The sequence below is a fragment of the Oryx dammah genome, unplaced genomic scaffold (assembly GCF_014754425.2).
Source record: "Oryx dammah isolate SB20612 unplaced genomic scaffold, SCBI_Odam_1.1 HiC_scaffold_3, whole genome shotgun sequence".
Lineage (NCBI taxonomy): Eukaryota > Metazoa > Chordata > Mammalia > Artiodactyla > Bovidae > Oryx > Oryx dammah.
In genome coordinates this window covers 33,188,844-33,206,811 of record NW_024070187.1, presented here as the reverse complement: position 1 = coordinate 33,206,811, position 17,968 = coordinate 33,188,844, and the positions used below count along the sequence as shown (strand labels likewise).

At 34.7% G+C, this 17,968-nt stretch overlaps 1 protein-coding gene across 2 annotated transcripts in view; it reads left to right on the top strand.

Moving 5' to 3' along the window:
- The window catches only part of CCSER1 (coiled-coil serine rich protein 1), a 975,365-nt gene that overhangs the window by 808,755 nt on the left and 148,642 nt on the right, over positions 1–17,968 (top strand). Inside the window, exon 10 of one of the 2 annotated variants that reach the window (XM_040237850.1) lies at positions 8,041–8,763. The exons of the other annotated variant lie outside the window; for it this stretch is intronic. Coding sequence (XP_040093784.1) covers positions 8,041–8,103 — 63 coding nt within the window. The 3' untranslated portion in view covers positions 8,104–8,763. Of the gene's footprint in view, positions 1–8,040; positions 8,764–17,968 lie in introns of those variants that run through there. 2 annotated transcript variants of the gene reach the window in all.

Here is a 17,968-nt window from a genome sequence, read left to right as displayed (position 1 = left end):
AGCAGATATTATTTCCCTTGCATACAGTTATTTCCTTTATTTTTTCTAGTAGTTTTAATCACATTAATTAGAATTCTTAACTCTTATGAACTTTATAGTGAAAATTAAGAAGTAAGCAATTATAGACTGTATGTTACTTTTTGTTTTAGTCACTGAGTCACTTCTGACTGTTTGCAATGGAGCCTGCTAGGTTCCTCTGTCCATGAGATTTCCCAGGCAAGAATACTGGAGTTGGTTGCCATTTTTCTCTGCAGGGGATCTTTCCAGCCCAGGGATCAAACGTGCATTTCCTGCATTGGTAGGCAGATTGGTGTATTTACTACAGCATTCTTTACGTTGGCAAACTAATTATTAATACATTTTATAATATCTAGAGGTTTGTCATCTTTTTAACAGTAAAGTCTTTCAATGTGACACGAGAAATATTCACTAAAAAACCCAAATATAATCAGTTCCTGTATCATAGGAAGTCAAAAGTAGATAAGCCTGTATTCAGTAATAATTGTTTAATATTTTCTCTTATTTGGAAATAATTTATGTATTCAGTAAGATTCTATCACTTTACTCAGCAAAACTCTGCTGCTGCTGCTGCTAAGTTGCTTCAGTCGTGCCCAACTCTGTGTGACACCACAGACGGCAGCCCACCAGGCTCCCCCGTCCCTGGGATTCTCCAGGCAAGAACACTGGAGTGGGTTAAGGACAGAAATTACCAAAAGGATTTGCGAAACTACTTAAGTAGACATACAGTAATGTATAACTATTGCTGAAAAGCTCAACTAAAAACTCTTATCCTACTTAAATCACTTGTTCTCAACAGTTATGTTTCAATTACTTTTGAAAACTTTGTGCGACATTAAACAAAGTCAGCCATTATCCTAAGCTGTTTGTCTTGCCTATAAATTTTGTAACAGAGATAGTATGAACTTCTTTGACTAGTAAACCCAGATAGAATGAGTGTTACATGTCTGAATTATATTTAATGTTGTTAACACTGAAGTTATATCTTTTAATTAAACCAATAAACTTCAGATAGCTTTTATTTACTGGCGATTATTCAATATTCTGTGAATTTTTTAAATTGGATTACTATATTTCTGAAAGTTCCAGGATTACTTAATTTATAAAGCTCTTATTTGAAGTCAGTTAAGTAGAGATCTTTTTCAAAATAATTTTGGCAGTGACATCTGGAGGTAGAAAAATATCACACATCTACAACATGCATATATAGACATTTATAAATATACATATACAAATATAGATCTTATTTTAAGATCTTTCATTTAAAAAATTTAGCTATGAGTCAGGTGTATTACTAGTACTTGACAAGTTTTTGAGATCAGATGGATCCAAATTATGTGTCTGGAAGTTTGTCCATTAAGATGTTTGCAGTTTTGTTTGTGTTATTGTCGTCTTTGTTGTTCTTGTTTTTTTTTTTTTTTTCTGCCCTAGAATTTGTAGAGACTTAGAATTTTTCATTTGACTGTTTTAAAAATAACTCCTTTTTTCTGTTTCTGATAAGAAACATCTCCCTAAAGTTAGCATTTCAAAGAGTGATTCTTAGGTTCTAGAGAAGATGGAATAGAAAAATTTTAAGATTTGGTAAATTTTAAAAATTTACATTTCAAAGACACAGAAAAAATATCCAAATTTTCTCCAAAACGGGGTATATTTGCCTGTTATCAGAGGCCTGAAATAATTACTATTTAAACTTTCCTTATTTTTCTAAAGCGTTGGGCTTCCCTGGTGGCTCCGATGGTAACAGATCCACCTGCAGTGAGGGAGAGCTGGGCTGGGAAGATCCCCTGGAGGAGGGCAGGGCAACTTACTCCAGTATTCTTGCCTGAAGAATCCTCATGGACAGAGGGGCCTGGTGGGTTACAGTCCATGAGGTCACAGAATTGAACTCAACTAAGCACACAGTACCAACCTTTTGAAAGCATTTTGAGATGAATAGAGGACTTTAAGGGGGAGGGGGGTTAAAAAAATAAGGTGGACTTTGAATTGTTTCTAGAGCTGCAGCTCTGGTTTTGCAAGATTTGAAATGCAAAGTTATTTCTAATTCCTCAAAGAATTGAGCTTCCCATCTAACTAGATTATTTTCATTTTATATCAGGTAGAGGATTTACAACTAAAATGGAAAAATCCAGGAGCTTTAGGGTTTAGTGCAGTATGCCTTTCTGAAAAGTGTATATAGAGCATTCAGCAAAGGCCTTATAATGTTATTTTTTTTTCTCCTGAGTGTACAATTCAACCTTAGATCAATTAACCTTTTGAAGAGGAAGGCTCTACTTTTGGTTCAGTCAGTACCTGAACATTAGCCTCTAGCTGATGTTTCTTGATCAGTTTGTAAGAGGGCCTGAGAGAAAATCTGGTCATCTGTTTCTTCTGTGAGGGGATTTTCCCAAAAGGCCTTCTGGCTTATCTGATAAATACAGTGGGTGGGAAGAACACCCTTTAGCTACCAGTCAGGGTTTCTGTGAATGTGAATATCCACTAATCTTTATAACTGTTCTCTAAATGTGATAGTATCTGCTGAAAGGCATAATAAATGAGGCTTTGTGATTTTATCTTGTTAGAGGAATCTATAAGGCAGGCCATTTTAATTCTTAGTGTCCTCTTCTCAATTTGGTCTCTCCATAGGTACCAAAAAGAAAATTGTTAGAATGAGAGCTCTCTAATTTTTTCTTCAAATATAGAAGTTTTTCCAGTTCACAGGATTCATCATCTGGTTATTGACAAGTAGGATCTTATATTAATCACAATAGCATCTCAAATCAATAAGGCTTTTTATGGCTTGACCATAGATGCTAGAGGCATCCCAAAAGGCATCTCTATCTGTCTGTAGGGAAACAGACCCAGGAGACCTGCCTTTGGTAAGAAATATTACCCTTGGCTAGCTTCTGCCAGTTTTCCAGATTCCCTTGTGCAGACTCCAGAGCAACTATGGTGCTTCAGCAGGTCCCACTGTGGATCTCAAAACTGTAGGGGTAGAAAAATAATTTCCCCTCTATCTGTCTAGGTTCTTGACTGAGTGATCCCGTCATAAAAGACATTAACAGGAGAAAAGCAAAATTTAATAACATCTATATTTTCTGTTTACATGTAAGATATACAAAGAAACTGAGTTAACTCCCTAAAATAGCCAAGTCAACATTATAAATACCACTGCCAGCTAGAGATGAAAGAAAGGTGTAGCAGTGGGGAGGCAAGTTAAGGGAGGTAACCAGGAACAACGAAGTAAACAAGGTGGTTGTTATAAAGATTTAAGTCAGTGCCCTCTCCATTGAGTTTCTAGAGATTCAGTCAACATCGTCTTTCAGACAGTCTTAAAAATGGGGAGTTCCCTTATGATGTAAATGTTTCTTATGAAAGGCTAACTTTACTCAGTTTTCAAAGCTTCTTCTGTGTCTATAGTTTCTTAAAAACTGCATTTTCTTAATTCAGTGCAGTTTTTATACTAAAGAGACATATTTTGGGATGACAAGTTCAGTTGACCTTCACTAGCTTATATCTTCTGCCAATAAAAGAAGCAGTAATAATTTTGAGGAAAAAAACATTAAAATACTGGATTTTTTGTTGTTTAGTCACTAAGTCATGTATTATTGTTTCAAAATAAGGATGTAAAGTGTTTTAATAATTTATAACTAAGAGAACTAAAGAAAAAATAACTTCCTTAAATGTTTGGCTTCATACCAAATACACAAAGGAATTGGAATTTTCAGAATAATGCCTTACAGAAATTTTCCTAAAAGAGAGCCACATATAACATTAACCTCATGCTCTATACCAAGTGAGACTATCAGAAAATTACACTCTTGCATGATGCCACATTTTTAAGATGTTGATTAGAATTTTAAACATATATAGTTGAATTACAGTAAAGAAAATTTGTATGAAAAAGAATGTAATTTGCAATTCAGAGTACTTAAAGAGTCATAGTTCTTCACAGAATTACTTCAGGTTTGTCATTATTTTATGAGCTTGGTACTTATAAGTGGATTTACAGATTTGGATTTAATCCATCAAATTACAGGAAAACTTGTTTAAGCTTTAGTCTAATACAGTGTAATTTTCAAAAAGAAATATAAATAGGTTCAGTATTTTCTTGCATTGGAAAAGTATAACATAAACATTGATGAATTAGTCACTTTTTTAGTCTAAGAAAAGACTAGAATTAGAAATACAATGTTTTTCAAATTTTAAGATTTTAAGAAACACTTTATATTGCTCCAAAAATGCTATTTAGTTATTTTTAATTTGTGGGAAAGTTGCTACAAACTCTAATTTATTCAGGAAAAATTAAATTTTCTTCTTTAAGGGCACATCAGTAATGAGTCACTGTTGAGCCTTAAGACAAACATTGCTTGGTGTGAGTGTATGTATTATTTTCAACTCTTTTAAAGGTTTTTTCCCCTATATGTTGATTTTTTATCATGTTAAAATAAACATAAAACACTGAATCCAGACTGTATCTGTAAATATATGTACAAAAACATACCTGTGTTTACATATTTTAGCATGGATATTATTGTACTGTGATATTAATAACTTTTATAGTTTAAATGACTAGATATTATTCAATCAGTGCCCTTTTAAATATCTATTTTACTTTTCTCAAGTATTTTCCCTTTAAAGAATAGCATTGTTGTATATTATAATTCCCTATCGAGAGAGATTTTGAAAAATCTTAACAAAGATGTACCTGATTTTATTCTCCATCTATCAGTACTGTCTCTAGAACTTGACATAGTACTTATGTTCTGCTATATACCAAATAGCTTTTCTATAAGATCTTCTAGGTAAAGATGAAAGCAACACAAAATATCTATCAACAGGAAGGTGTTTAGTGATGGCTCATTCACAAAATGGAGGGCCAGGAAGCCTCCCTACCCAGTGCTTGCCAAAAAAGAGGAAACATCAATGTTCTGATAGGGAATAATCTCTAGACTTACATTAATAAGTGGAACAATGAGGCTGTAAAGCTGTTGCAGTATCCCCAGAGTGGTTAATCATAAAAAAGTACTGTATTTTTCAAATTACTGTTGTCTCTACAGTCAAGTTAAGGGGAACCATTTATTTTCATTAGTTGAGCTTTAATATTCCTGGTAATTTCCTGCTCTCACCTCATGTTCTACTAGCTAAAGAGGACATAGAGTTATTGAGGCCTTTTGTCTTCATCACATGACAGATATTAGAATGTTATAAACTACTTATGGAAGCAAAAGCTAGGATCATATACTTTATGACATCTATCTCACTGAACATATTTAATCTATTATATGTTCTCCTTCATTTTGGAATATTAAAAGGTGAATCTGTGTTAGAGCTTTATTAAAAACATGAATGTTAGGAGTCATAAAATACACTGGGATATAGATTCTAGATTTTTAAAATTTATAAAATATATTTTTTCTTTTTATATTCATTCAACTACCATTTGGGAAACAGATACCAAACACTGAATATCTGTTTATATGTTAGCCTTAATGATTCTGGAGAATTTTTTTTTTTTTAATGTTTCGTTGGCTTAAAATACATAAATGCTTATCTGTAGAACATACAAGCAAAGCCCTGAGTTTACTTCCACCTCCAAGAGAGTATACCCTTTTTCATTTATATAATCATTTAAAAAATAAAAGTAAAAAAGGTGTCCCAGCACTGAGATTGTAGTGGAAGGTTGTTGCTTAACCACAAAAGATGCTGGGATCCTTGGCCTATGGAGGAGAAGAAGAAAATCTGGGGCCAGAGACAAGGCTTGATTGCTCAGAGCTTTTGTGTAATGAAGTTTTATTAAAGCATAAAAGAGATAGAGAAAGCTTCTGACATAGACAATCAGAAGGAGGCAGAAAGAATGCCCCCTTGCTAGTGTTAGCAATGGAGTTATATACCTTTAAATTAGTTATTACAATGAATCAAAAGAATGTCTCAAGTTTGTGCAAATTTTACCAGAACCACTCCCACAATTTACATTTTAGGATAACAAGATTAGAATTTAACAATAGAAAGATCCTACCAGACCCACTTCCATAATATACATTCTGAGATACCAGGGTTAGTCAGAAGGTTTTCAGGAAGGAGAAATTGTCCTCAAGCAGGATACATTGTTGTTGTATAATCCCTAGTACAGGGATTAACCTTCCCTGATGGTTAAAAGGTTAAAGCGTCTGCCTCTAATGCAGGATACCTGGGTTCGATCCCTGGGTTGGGAAGAAGGAAATGGCAACCCACTCCAGTATTCTTGCCTGGAGAATCCCATGGATGGAGGAGCCTGGTGGGCTACAATCCATGGGGTTGCAAAGAGTCGGACACAACTGAGTGACTTAACTTTAACTTTCAAGGAATGTAGACAAAAAAAAGTTTGTCCTTTCCTCTTCCTTGAGAATTCCAGACTCCTATCTCCACTTTGAGGGCCCCAGACCCCTTTCTCCTCCTTGGGGACCCTGGACTTCTTAACAATCTGCCTAGGAATTGACCCTCTCAGTAGCAGTGAACAAGGACTACACAAGTTTTCTTTCTTCATAAACTTGTCATCTTGTGGATGAGGACAGGAAATCAACTAGAAATGAGATAAACGACCCTGATGTAAATAAGCAGACAGGTGAGATTAAGTGATGAGTCCAGTGAAGTAGGAGCACATGTGCCTTCACTGTGAGAGAAGACTCATCAGGGAAGACCTGAGGATGTTGCCTCTGAGCTGTAACCTGAGTGATCAACTGTTCACAAAACTGGAACATCTTGACAGGACAAATTGGATTATAAAGAACAGTCACCTTCCAGTACTGATTGCTGCTTTAGGATGGATTTCCATTGGTTTTGGTCTTGACTTCCTACTTTAAGTCTCTACTTATTCTAATCTATATATACATCACAGATAAATCTAAAAGAAATAATCACAAACATGTACCTTGCAGTATGTTGTATTTCTACTTTAAAACTCTTAATGGCTGACTAAGGCTTAAAAGATAAAATCCACATTACTCAAACCAGCATTCTAGCTGCAAAAATTACACTCTTTCCTACTTAGGCAATTTTAGCTCTAACTGTTCCCAAACGTATACCTTTTATTCCACTTAAGCTGCTCCAACACAAGTTGCTAATTCTTGTCTCCCTTGTTTAGTGTTTTTGGTTTGTTTTGTTTTTAACTGTTTTGTTTAGAATGCCCCTCCTCTATAATGTGTCTCTTTTTAAACCCAACTTCAATCCCTTACCCTTGATCTAGAGTGATCTCTCTTTCCGTAGAATAATTTCCACAGTTGCTAGTCCTGAAACCCTATCCTGTAGCTGTCAGTACTAGATATTGCTATATGCTCTATATATTTATGTATATATCTCCTGTGTGTTTATATGGAACTTATTATCTTGTGGTATGGCTAATCTTTTCTATATCATTTCTATATCTCCAACTGAATTTTGCATTCCTTAGGAGCAGCTGCCATATTCTAGACTTCTTAGACCCTTTATTTCTTTTTATACACAATGTCTGAACAATGGAGTTCCTTTTTTTTAAAGGTGAAATATTTTGAAATGTTTTAATTTCCTGTCACTTAAAATTTCAACAAAGAATAAATTAATAATAATTGTGGTAGGCTGAAAATTATTTTGGAAATTTGTGTTCAGGATGATCTATAAAAATATCAGGAGAGCCATATAGACTTACCTATTAATTATTTAATTTTCTGGAAATGAAGACTATATGAACAGTTGAGTAAAACTGTTACTTTTTCACTCCATTTATAAAACCAAGGGAATAAAATTTTGCTAACTGGTCTTCAGTCTTTCACCCTGTGTTCAGTTGTAAAGTATTTAGTTGGAAGTTGGGAGCTTGGAAACATTACTAATATAAATATATTTAATGAGTTTTAATAATAGTTTTCACTTAGAAAATCATAGGTAAAATAGATTTATGTTGGTCTATGTGTTTTTGTTGTTGTTTTTAATTTGTGTTTAAACATTTTAAACCTTCATGTTAAAGTATGTGTTTATTTCATTTTATTAATTTGATATCATTCATTTATTTATTTTTGTTTTCTTCTTTTCAAGGCCCTGTGGAATCCTACATGCACTGAAGGTTTATTTAAACCAGTACATAATATTTCAACCTAGCTTACATCATTACTTGATAATAAATGTATCACAAATCTGACATGCTAAATATCAAATCAATTTTCCATTATTTCTTGCATTAGCTATTTCTCAGAGTATATAATACAGAAATGTTTCCATTCCAAATATTTCACACTTTTTGCATTTGTACAGAATTGCATAAAATATTAGTGGATGTAGTTTAAACTAACATTCCTACCTTGCTGTATTTTTAAAACAAAAATAGACTTTTAATTTTAAATTATCTCTATATACAGCTGTTCTAAATATAATATTCCACTTGGCAGTACATATTTTTTGTTTAACCTTCTCATCCATGTCATTTATGTCTCTGGTTATAGTCTTGGTTTAATTTCACTATATATTCTATGTATATTAGATAAATTTGGAAGCAGTGATTCTAATTTGGCCCATCAGTGCATAACAGTTCTTACTGAAGAACAAAATTGCCTCTATTTTTCCCTTGCATTGAGATCAAAAGATGAAAATATATGTCTTCAAATGAAGTAAGTCATGAAGAGTCTTTTTCTCTCTGTAGATAGTAAAAAAAACCTTATATCTCTAAACAAGTGAAGAAAGCTTATTGGCTATTGACCTCATATTGAGGAGAAGTTTGTTGAATGTCTTTATTAAAAAAATAAAAAACCCTGTCTCCTGGTCTTGGCATCACTGCCTGATTTCTGTGTTTCCTTGTTTATCACCTTTCTATAATACCTCACTTTAATTATCAAATGTCCAGGTAGCAACAAGGCACTCTTGCATGTTGTAGTTTTTTGAAAGGGTAAGTGACCGAACCCAGGAATGTCTCAGTCTCATAGTGCAGGACAACAGAAGAGCCATAGGGCTAAGGAGAAGAAAGCAGGTTTTACTGAATTCTATATTTTTTTAAAACAGCAAGTGAAATAATCATAGTTAATGGTGGTAACATTTAGAACTATGCTATGGAATTTCTTAAGTTATTTCACTCATTTGTAATATATAATATACATGATCAAAAGTTGGGTTTAAATCGTGGTATTAAAATAAAACTAAATATATTTATTCACTTGAAAACATTGTATGTGTCCTTGTTGACTTTGCTCTTTTAAAAACATAAAATACATGTTTTTATGATTCAGGATACGAAAATGATTTTGTTCCTCTAACAGTTTTCTAGAGTTTATTCTTCTGTTCTTATCTGTTGCTACTTATTGTCTTACTTTATATTTGAAACCCTTAGGTGTAGATAATGTAAGCAATTCCATTACCAACAATAAAGCACTCCTCTGTTAAAGATTTTTATCAGCTTGAATGGTCAATATCATTTTGAAGAAGAAAAAAATTCAATTAAAGATATTTTGACTAGGGTTCAAAAGAAAAAAATAAATGTATTAGCAAGTAGATTAAGTCAATAAAGAAAGGTACTTTTTCCCTCAAAAGCAATGTAGCAGAAACTGTCAATACAGACAAAAAACCCACCTACCTGAAAAGCTACTATTTTATGATTGTTCTTGAATACCAGTAAAGCATTTCAGGCTGCTTCCTTGGAAACCTTTTTTTTTTCCCTTTAATTATTTTTAAATGGAATTGGACTGAATATACATCAGTGAACATGTTCATCAGCTAATCATTTTGCTTTCATGGTAAAATATATTCAGAGTTTCCAGCAATGTTTGTTATGTAGCTTGATCATTTAACTATTAAAATGTTTTATATTTTCTTGATTACATTAAACATGAATTAAAAATAGGAATTAATGGACTTTTCTTTTTAGAAAAATATATAAGAATCATTAAAATCACTGCACTGTATTCCAAGGTGTAACAAAACTGAGATTGATTGTTTCTCAAAGAAAGCAGCATGAGGTGTAAAAATATATCTGACAAATACAGTGCAACATCAGTATTTACTGATGAAAGAAATGTTGTGCTATGATATTATGCCTCCATATTTGTCTGAAATACTTTGATAATAATTAACTAAAAATAAAGAGATTAACAAGCTTAATTAAATTCACTTTCCAAATAAGGAAAGTGGAATTTAAAGAAGTTGAGTGACTTTTTTAAGTTCCTTTAGCTTTTCTAACAAACATTAAACCTTTGGACTGCGTTGTAGGTGTTCCAGATCCAAAAGTCAGGAATTTGTTTTGTTTTCCTGATTTCAGATGCTGGTGGATTGCATGATTGTAAAACTCAATACAAATTATACTTGGATTGCATATGCATACTTGTATATTATACATACATTATGTACTGTTAAAGGTTGTATTTACCTTAAATCTGCCTTATACACTAGGCATAACGATGATGATAAAGATTTACTATGTGAATATCTGTATGAGATATATAATACATGAGCTAAGGAATTAATTTTATAATGTTAGAATTAATCATTCACATATAAAGAAGTGCTTAGAAGAAAAACCATGGACAGTCGTGTTCAGACTCTGTGCGACCGCATAGACGGAAGCCCACAGGGCTTCCCCATCCCTGGGATTCTCCAGGCAAGAATACTGGAGTGGGTTGCCGTTTCCTTCTCCAATGCGTGAAAGTGAAAGGTAAGTCGCTCAGTTGAGTCCGACTCTTAGCGACCCCATGGACTGCAGCCTACCAGGCTCCTCCATCCATGGGATTTTCCAGGCTTGTAGTTGATTGCAAATACTTTTGGAGAAAATCAAAGGTAAAACAATCACTGTGTTTGAGGGACAAAAGACTTAAAATCAATCACGGTTAAAGGTCTGATAATATTTCACCAAAAGAAAACAATTAAAAGCAATTTTTCATTGACATACAAAATTGTAAAATAGCTAAAATTATGACTGATCATACTAGTACATATCAGATTTTTTAAAAATAATTTTACATGCTTTCTAGAACACATATTAATAATATATATTCATGTAGATATAATCTAAAAAGTTTAAATGTTACTTTTTATTTGACAATCTTTCTCATGCAATTTAAAATATCCAATAAGGCTAAATAAATTAACATCTTTTTTTTTTTTTTTTTAATAAGGAGAGAACATAAGTGTTTGAGATCTTCCAGGTACCCTCTGGAAATTCTCAGTTATTTTAAATCCAAAAGACTGCATTCAAAATTGGACTTGAGGAAGTTTATTAAAAATGGTTAGCAAATTTGGAAAACTCTGCAGTGCTACAGGGATGGAAAAGGTTAGTGTTCATTCTAAGCCCAAAGAAAGGCAATGCCAAAGAATGTTCAAACTACTGCACAGCTGTACTCATCTCACATACTAGCAAAGTAATGCTCACAATTCTCCAAGCTAGGCTTCAACAGTATGTGAACCAAGCACTTCCAGATTTGCAAACTGAATTTAGAAAAGGCGGAAGAGCCAGAGATCAAACTGCCAACATCCACTGGATCATAGAAAAAGCAAGGGAATTCCAGAAAAATATCTACTTTTGTTTATTGACTGTGCTGAAGTCTTTGACTGTGTGTACCACAACAAACTGTGGAAGATTCTTAAAGAAATGGGAATACCAGACCACCTTATCTGCCTCCTGAGAAATCTGTATGCAGGTCAAGAAGCAAGTTAGGACCAGACAAGGAACAATAGACTGGTTCCAAATAGGAAAAGGAGTATGTCAAGGCTGTATATTGTCACCCTGCTTATTTAACTTATATGCAGAATACATCATGCAAAATGCTGGGCTGGATGAAGCGCAAGCTGGAATCAAGACTTCAGAGAGAAATATCAATAACCTCAGAAATGCAGATGATACCGCCCTTATGGCAGAAAGCAAATAGGAACTAAAGAGCCTCTTGATGAAGGAGAAAGAGGAAAGAGAAAAAGCTGACTTTAAAAATCAACATTCAAAAAATGAGGATCATGGCATTCAGTCTGATCACTTTATGACAAATAGATGGGGAAACAATAGAGACAGTGATAGACTTTATTTTCGTGGGCTCCAAAATCACCGTAGATGGTGACTGAAACCATGAAATTAAAAGATGCTTTCTCCTTGGAAGAAAATCTATGACAAACCTAGACAATATTAAAAAGCAGAGACATTACCCTGCCAACAAAGGTCCATCTAGTCAAGACTGTGGTTTTTCCAGTAGTCATGTATGGATGTGAAAGCTGAACTTTAAAGAAGGTTAAGTGCTGAAGAATTGATGTTTTTGAATGGTGGTGTTGGGGAAGACTCTTGAGAGTCCCTTGGATTGCAAGGAGATCAAACCAGTTAATCCTAAAGGAAATACATCCTGAATATTTATTAGAAGGACTGATGCTGAAACTGAAGTTCCAATACTGTGGCCACCTGTTGTGAAGAACTGACTCATTGGAAAAGACTCTGATGCTGGGAAAAATTGAAGGTGGGAGAATAAGGGACGACAGAGGATGAGGTGGTTGGATGGCATCACCGACTCAGTGGACACGAGTTTAAGCAAGCTCAGGGAGATGGTGAAAGACAGGGAAGCCTGACTTAGGCAGACCATGGGGTCACATAGAGTTGGACACGACTGAGCAGCTGAACAAGATGTCAAATACTGATTAAATAGCATCAGTCATTGTGAAGCAAAAACTTAGTTTATTGAACCAAAGTAGCAATGAAATCATCTCAGAGGCAAGTACAGAACATTACATGATTGTAAACACATATACACATACATGCACACAGAACAAAAAACCCTTTAGCCTTCTAATATTGAACTGACTTAGTTTTTCAAAGTAAACTAAGGCCTGATGAAGAAAACACTAACCACAGAAACAATTTCATAAGACCAAGATCTTTGTTACCAAAGTGGATTATATTAAATCTTAAAAAATAAATAAATAAACTTTATAATCTTAAGAGCACAACAATAAAATAAAGAAAAAAATAACAGTTAAAATTAAACTCTAGTTTTGTTTGATATATTATTGAACTCATTTTTTAAAGCCTTATAAATCTATTCAATTTTAAACAGCTTTGACCACACAATATAAAATTTATTTTCCACAAACCTGCAACTTTCTATATCCATCTAGGTTTTATCTTATTTTTCCTTTCTTATTCCAGAGTAGCCACTCAGTTTTTAGACAAAATTAATTTTTTATTTTTACAACAGCATTCTATATTTCTTATATACTCATCAGATTTTCTTCCCATACATTATAATGCAAAGTTATTTTCCTTTGCTTTTATTGTTTTTAATAATTTTAAGTATTGATTATAAATTTTAAGGGTTAGGTAGTGCCAAAGAATGCTCAAACTACTGCACAGTTGCACTCATCTCACACGCTAGTAAAGTAATGCTCAAAATTCTCCAAGGCGGCCTTCAGCAGTACGTGAACCGTGAACTCCCTGACGTTCAAGCTGGTTTTAGAAAAGGCAGAGGAACCAGAGATCAAATTGCCATCCACTGGATCATGGAAAAAGCAAGAGAGTTCCAGAAAAACATCTATTTCTGCTTTATTGACTATGCCAAAGCCTTTGACTGTGTGGATCACAATAAACTGTGGAAAATTCTTCAAGAGATGGGAATACCAGACCACCTGACCTGCCTCTTGAGAAATCTGTATGCAGGGTACATCATGAGAAATGCTGGACTGGAAGAAGCACAAGCTGGAATCAAGATTGCCAGGAGAAATATCAATCACCTCAGATATGCAGATGACACCACCCTTATGGCAGAAAGTGAAGAGGAACTAAAAAGCCTCTTGATAAAAGTGAAAGAGGAGAGTGAAAAAGTTGGCTTAAAGCTCAACATTCAGAAAATGAAGATCATGGCATCCGGTCCCATCACTTTATGGGAAATAGTTGCGGAAACAGTAGAAACAGTGTCAGACTTTATTTTTGGGGGCTCCAAAATCACTGCAGATGGTGACTGCAGCCATGAAATTAAAAGACACTTACTCCTTGGAAGAAAAGTTATGACCAACCTAGACAGTATATTCAAAAGCAGAGACATTACTTTGCCAACAAAGGTCCGTCTAGTCAAGGCTATGGTTTTTCCAGTGGTCATGTATGGATGTGAGAGTTGGACTGTGAAGAAAGCTGAGCACCAAAGAATTGATGCTTTTGAACTGTGGTATTGGAGAAGACTGTTGAGAGTCCCTTGGACTGCAAGGAGATCCAACCAATCCATTCTAAAGGAGATCAGCCCTGGGATTTCTTTGGAAGGAATGATGCTAAAGCTGAAACTCCAGTGCTTTGGCTACCTCATGAGAAGAGTTGACTCATTGGAAAAGACTCTGACACTGGGAGGGATTAAGGGCAGGAGGAGAAGGGGACGACAGAGGATGAGATGGCTGGATGGCATCATGGACTTGATGGACGTAAGTCTGAGTGAACTCCAGGAGTTGGTGATGGACAGGGAGGCCTGGCGTGCTGTGATTCATGGGGTCGCGAAGAGTTGGACACGACTGAGCGACTGAACTGAACTGAACTGAACCTTTACATGCCAATGAAAATGAGGAAAAAAGCATTTGTGAATTATCATATATTAGCATACTGGCACCCCACTCCATTACTCTCTTGCCTGCAAAATCCCATGGACGGATGAGTCTGGAAGGCTGCAGTCCATGGGGTCGCTGAGGGTCGGACACTACTGAGAGACTTCACTTTCACTTTTCACTTTCATGCATTGGAGAAGGAAATGGCAACCCACTCCAGTGTTCTTGCCTGGAAAATCCCAAGGACAGGGGAGGCTAGTGGGCTACCGTCTATGGGGTCGCACAGAGTCGGACACAACTGAAGCAGCTTAGCAGCAGCAGCGGCATTCTATAGTAGGTTAGCAAATTCATAAATACACAATTATAAACTATTATTTTTAGAGACATTTTTCAAATTTAATTTTTAATATAGAAAAGACATTTTTAAATGTAGACTCAAATATCTGGTCTCTCTGTTAAAAGTGAAAAAAATGAATAACTTATATAGTAAGTAATATGTCCGTGTTCAGTTATTATCTTATTTGGAAATAATTTAAATATGTAATGAATACTCTTTAATCATTACTCTATATAACATAATATAAACATTCATATCTATTTATGTGTTTTTTTTTAACAGTTATGCTTAGATTAGACATCAAGCAGCTAACCACCTTTTAAGTTATAATATTTTGTTGACAAGCTTTATAACATTGATATAGAATGAGCTTATATGACTAGTTAAGCCTGGTAGGAGAGACTCTATGTTTGCATTACATTTAATATTGACATCTCTGAAGACATGCCTGCTTTCATTAAACCAACAATCTTACACTAACCTCAGTTTATCAAAGACTATACCAGATTATGTGAACTTGAAAATCATCTGGTTAGTTTCTATATTTCTGGGAATTTTAGGAATACTTAATTCCTAGAAATAATTTTTCTTTAAGTTTATTAAGTATAGACTATTAAATATATATGTATTAAATATATATCTTTTTTAAAATGCCATATGTATGTGTGTGTGTGTGTGTACATACACACACATACATACACAATTTGGGTTTCCCAGCTGACTCAGCAATAAAGAATTCACCTGCCATGCAGGAGAGGCAAGTTTGATCCCTGGGTCAGGAAGATCACCTGGAGGAGGAAGTGGCAACCCTTTTTTTAAAAAAGATGATTTTATTTGCATGCTTTAAAAGTCCTTTTAGAGAAGCTATTTTTTGGAGACAGTTGGTCTTTTAGAAGCTTCTGAATGCCAACCAAACAATGCATTCTGTTGTCTCTGAGAAGTGTGAAGTCAGCTTTCCTAGGTTTTCCCTTAAGATAGATTATCTATTCTGAGTTAATCATTCCCAAAAGTGGCTCCTACAATTCCAAAGTATCCAAAATTATTCATTTTCCAAATAGGCAAAAGCTGCTGGTCCGTAGTGAGTATACATATAACACACCAGGAGTATTTTTTTTTTTTTTTTACAGAAGTGGAAAACTTTTTAGACTACTTAGAACCTGTCTTTACTTTTAAATTCCCTAAGACATCTTAACTATGAAGGGTCCTGTTTCTTAACAGCTGTTCCAAAACACAGAGATTCACATTTCCTGCCTTTTGAAGAGAATGGGGTGAATTACCAAGAAGCTTCTGTCAACTAAAAAATGATGCACAACTTGAGAGTTGTGAGTTAAGTTTTATTTGGGGCAAAATGAGGACTGCAGCCTGGGAGATAGCACCTCAGCTCTGAGACACTGCTCCAAAGAGGCAGTGGGAGGAAGGTCAATATGTAGGCAGAGTTCAATACCATTAAGCAGTTATTTTACAAAAGGTTTTCTGCTGATCATGAGGATTGACATCACCATAAAGGGATTTAGTGCTTTTCTAGATATGAGGAGATGCAAGAATTGAGACCATAAAATTTGTTGCTAAAAACATCTAACTATCAAAAGACCTGTCCCACCATATTCCCTGGAGCACAGAGTGCCTCACTCCACCTTGAACTTCCTCAGGGCGTGTTGAAGGTCAACAGCTACAGCAGCATAGGATTCAGTCTCCACAGAGGCAGATGGCAATTGCTCTTGTTATTCAGTCATTGGCAATGCTCTTGGCAAGTCCCAATTTATAGTTGACACCTTAGTAAACAAACTACAGATCTGCACAATAAAGTCAGAGCTCAGAATGCAAAGAGAGCAGAGGACTTAACCTCAAACTCCAGGGTCAACAAGAAAGCATTAGAGCCTGATTACTCACTGGCCTTGAGGTAATTGGGGGTCTTTTCTGAATCATAACTTCTGACACCAAAAACTGTCAGAAATCTATAAATAGCAAAGTTAAATCACCAAGTCAACAAGGAGTAATTAGCAAGAGTTTATTGTACACATAAGAACAGTTTGCAAGCTGAGTGTGTTCAAATTCTAAGACTAATCTGAAGCTCAGAGCTCAGGGGCATGATGTCACAAAATGAATTAAAAGGGAAAGTGAGGAAGTTGTTTAACTTTTATAATGATTAGTCATTATAATGGGTGCTTCCTGATGGCAGGAGATTTGTTAAAAGTGATTGTCTCATGGTTTTTAGGAAGATGATTTAGGATTGTCAGATTAATTTACAAGAAATAACCTAAGTTAAATTTTGCTTATGTTCATGAAATAAAATAGGTATAGTTTTGCTTAGGTGGCTTAAATGGTTTTGTTTGCTCAGGGAATTCTCAAGTCTGGTCTTCACTTTGTATTTAACTTTCATAGAAAAAACATAGAAGTAGGTAAAATATTCAAAGTAATAGGTTGAGCATAAGTTTGATTTGTCAACTAAAATAGGAAATCATGATTTGCATGGATTCACATTACTTTCATTTATTTAGAGAATATTTACTAGGTGCTTACAATATGCTGGGACTTCCCTGTGGCTCAGACGGTAAAGCATCTGCCTACAATTCAGGAGACCGGGGTTCAATCCCTGGGTTGGGAAGATCTTCTGGAGAAGGAAATGGCAACCCACTCCGGTATTCTTGCCTGGAAAACTCCATGGATGGAGGAGCCTGGTACGTTACAGTCCATGGGGTTGCAAAGAGTTGGACACAACTGAGCAACTTCACTTGCACTTGCACTTACAATATGCTGGGCCCTGGGGTAATATGCACATATATGTAATAATACATATATACCAAAGAATCATGGATGAGTATAGACTATCGCAGTATAAAAGTATGATCATAATGTTTATAATTATGATAGCAAAAATGTCTGAAATATGGTACTTATAGAAATAGAATGTAGTTCAGCATAATTAGATCTATCACTTAATTGATTTTTAGGATTATCTTATAGATTTATATATACAGGAAGAGAATAGATGCTAACATATTTAAGTACCTTTGAGTTTCAAACACAGGCACTCTTAGTGTTTTTCACTATATTCTGCTTGCTTTCATTTATTGCTCTATGAAACAGGCACATTTGGTATCCATTCATGTGGGCAGCCATGGTCCATAGGAACCCAGTTTAATCCTTTCA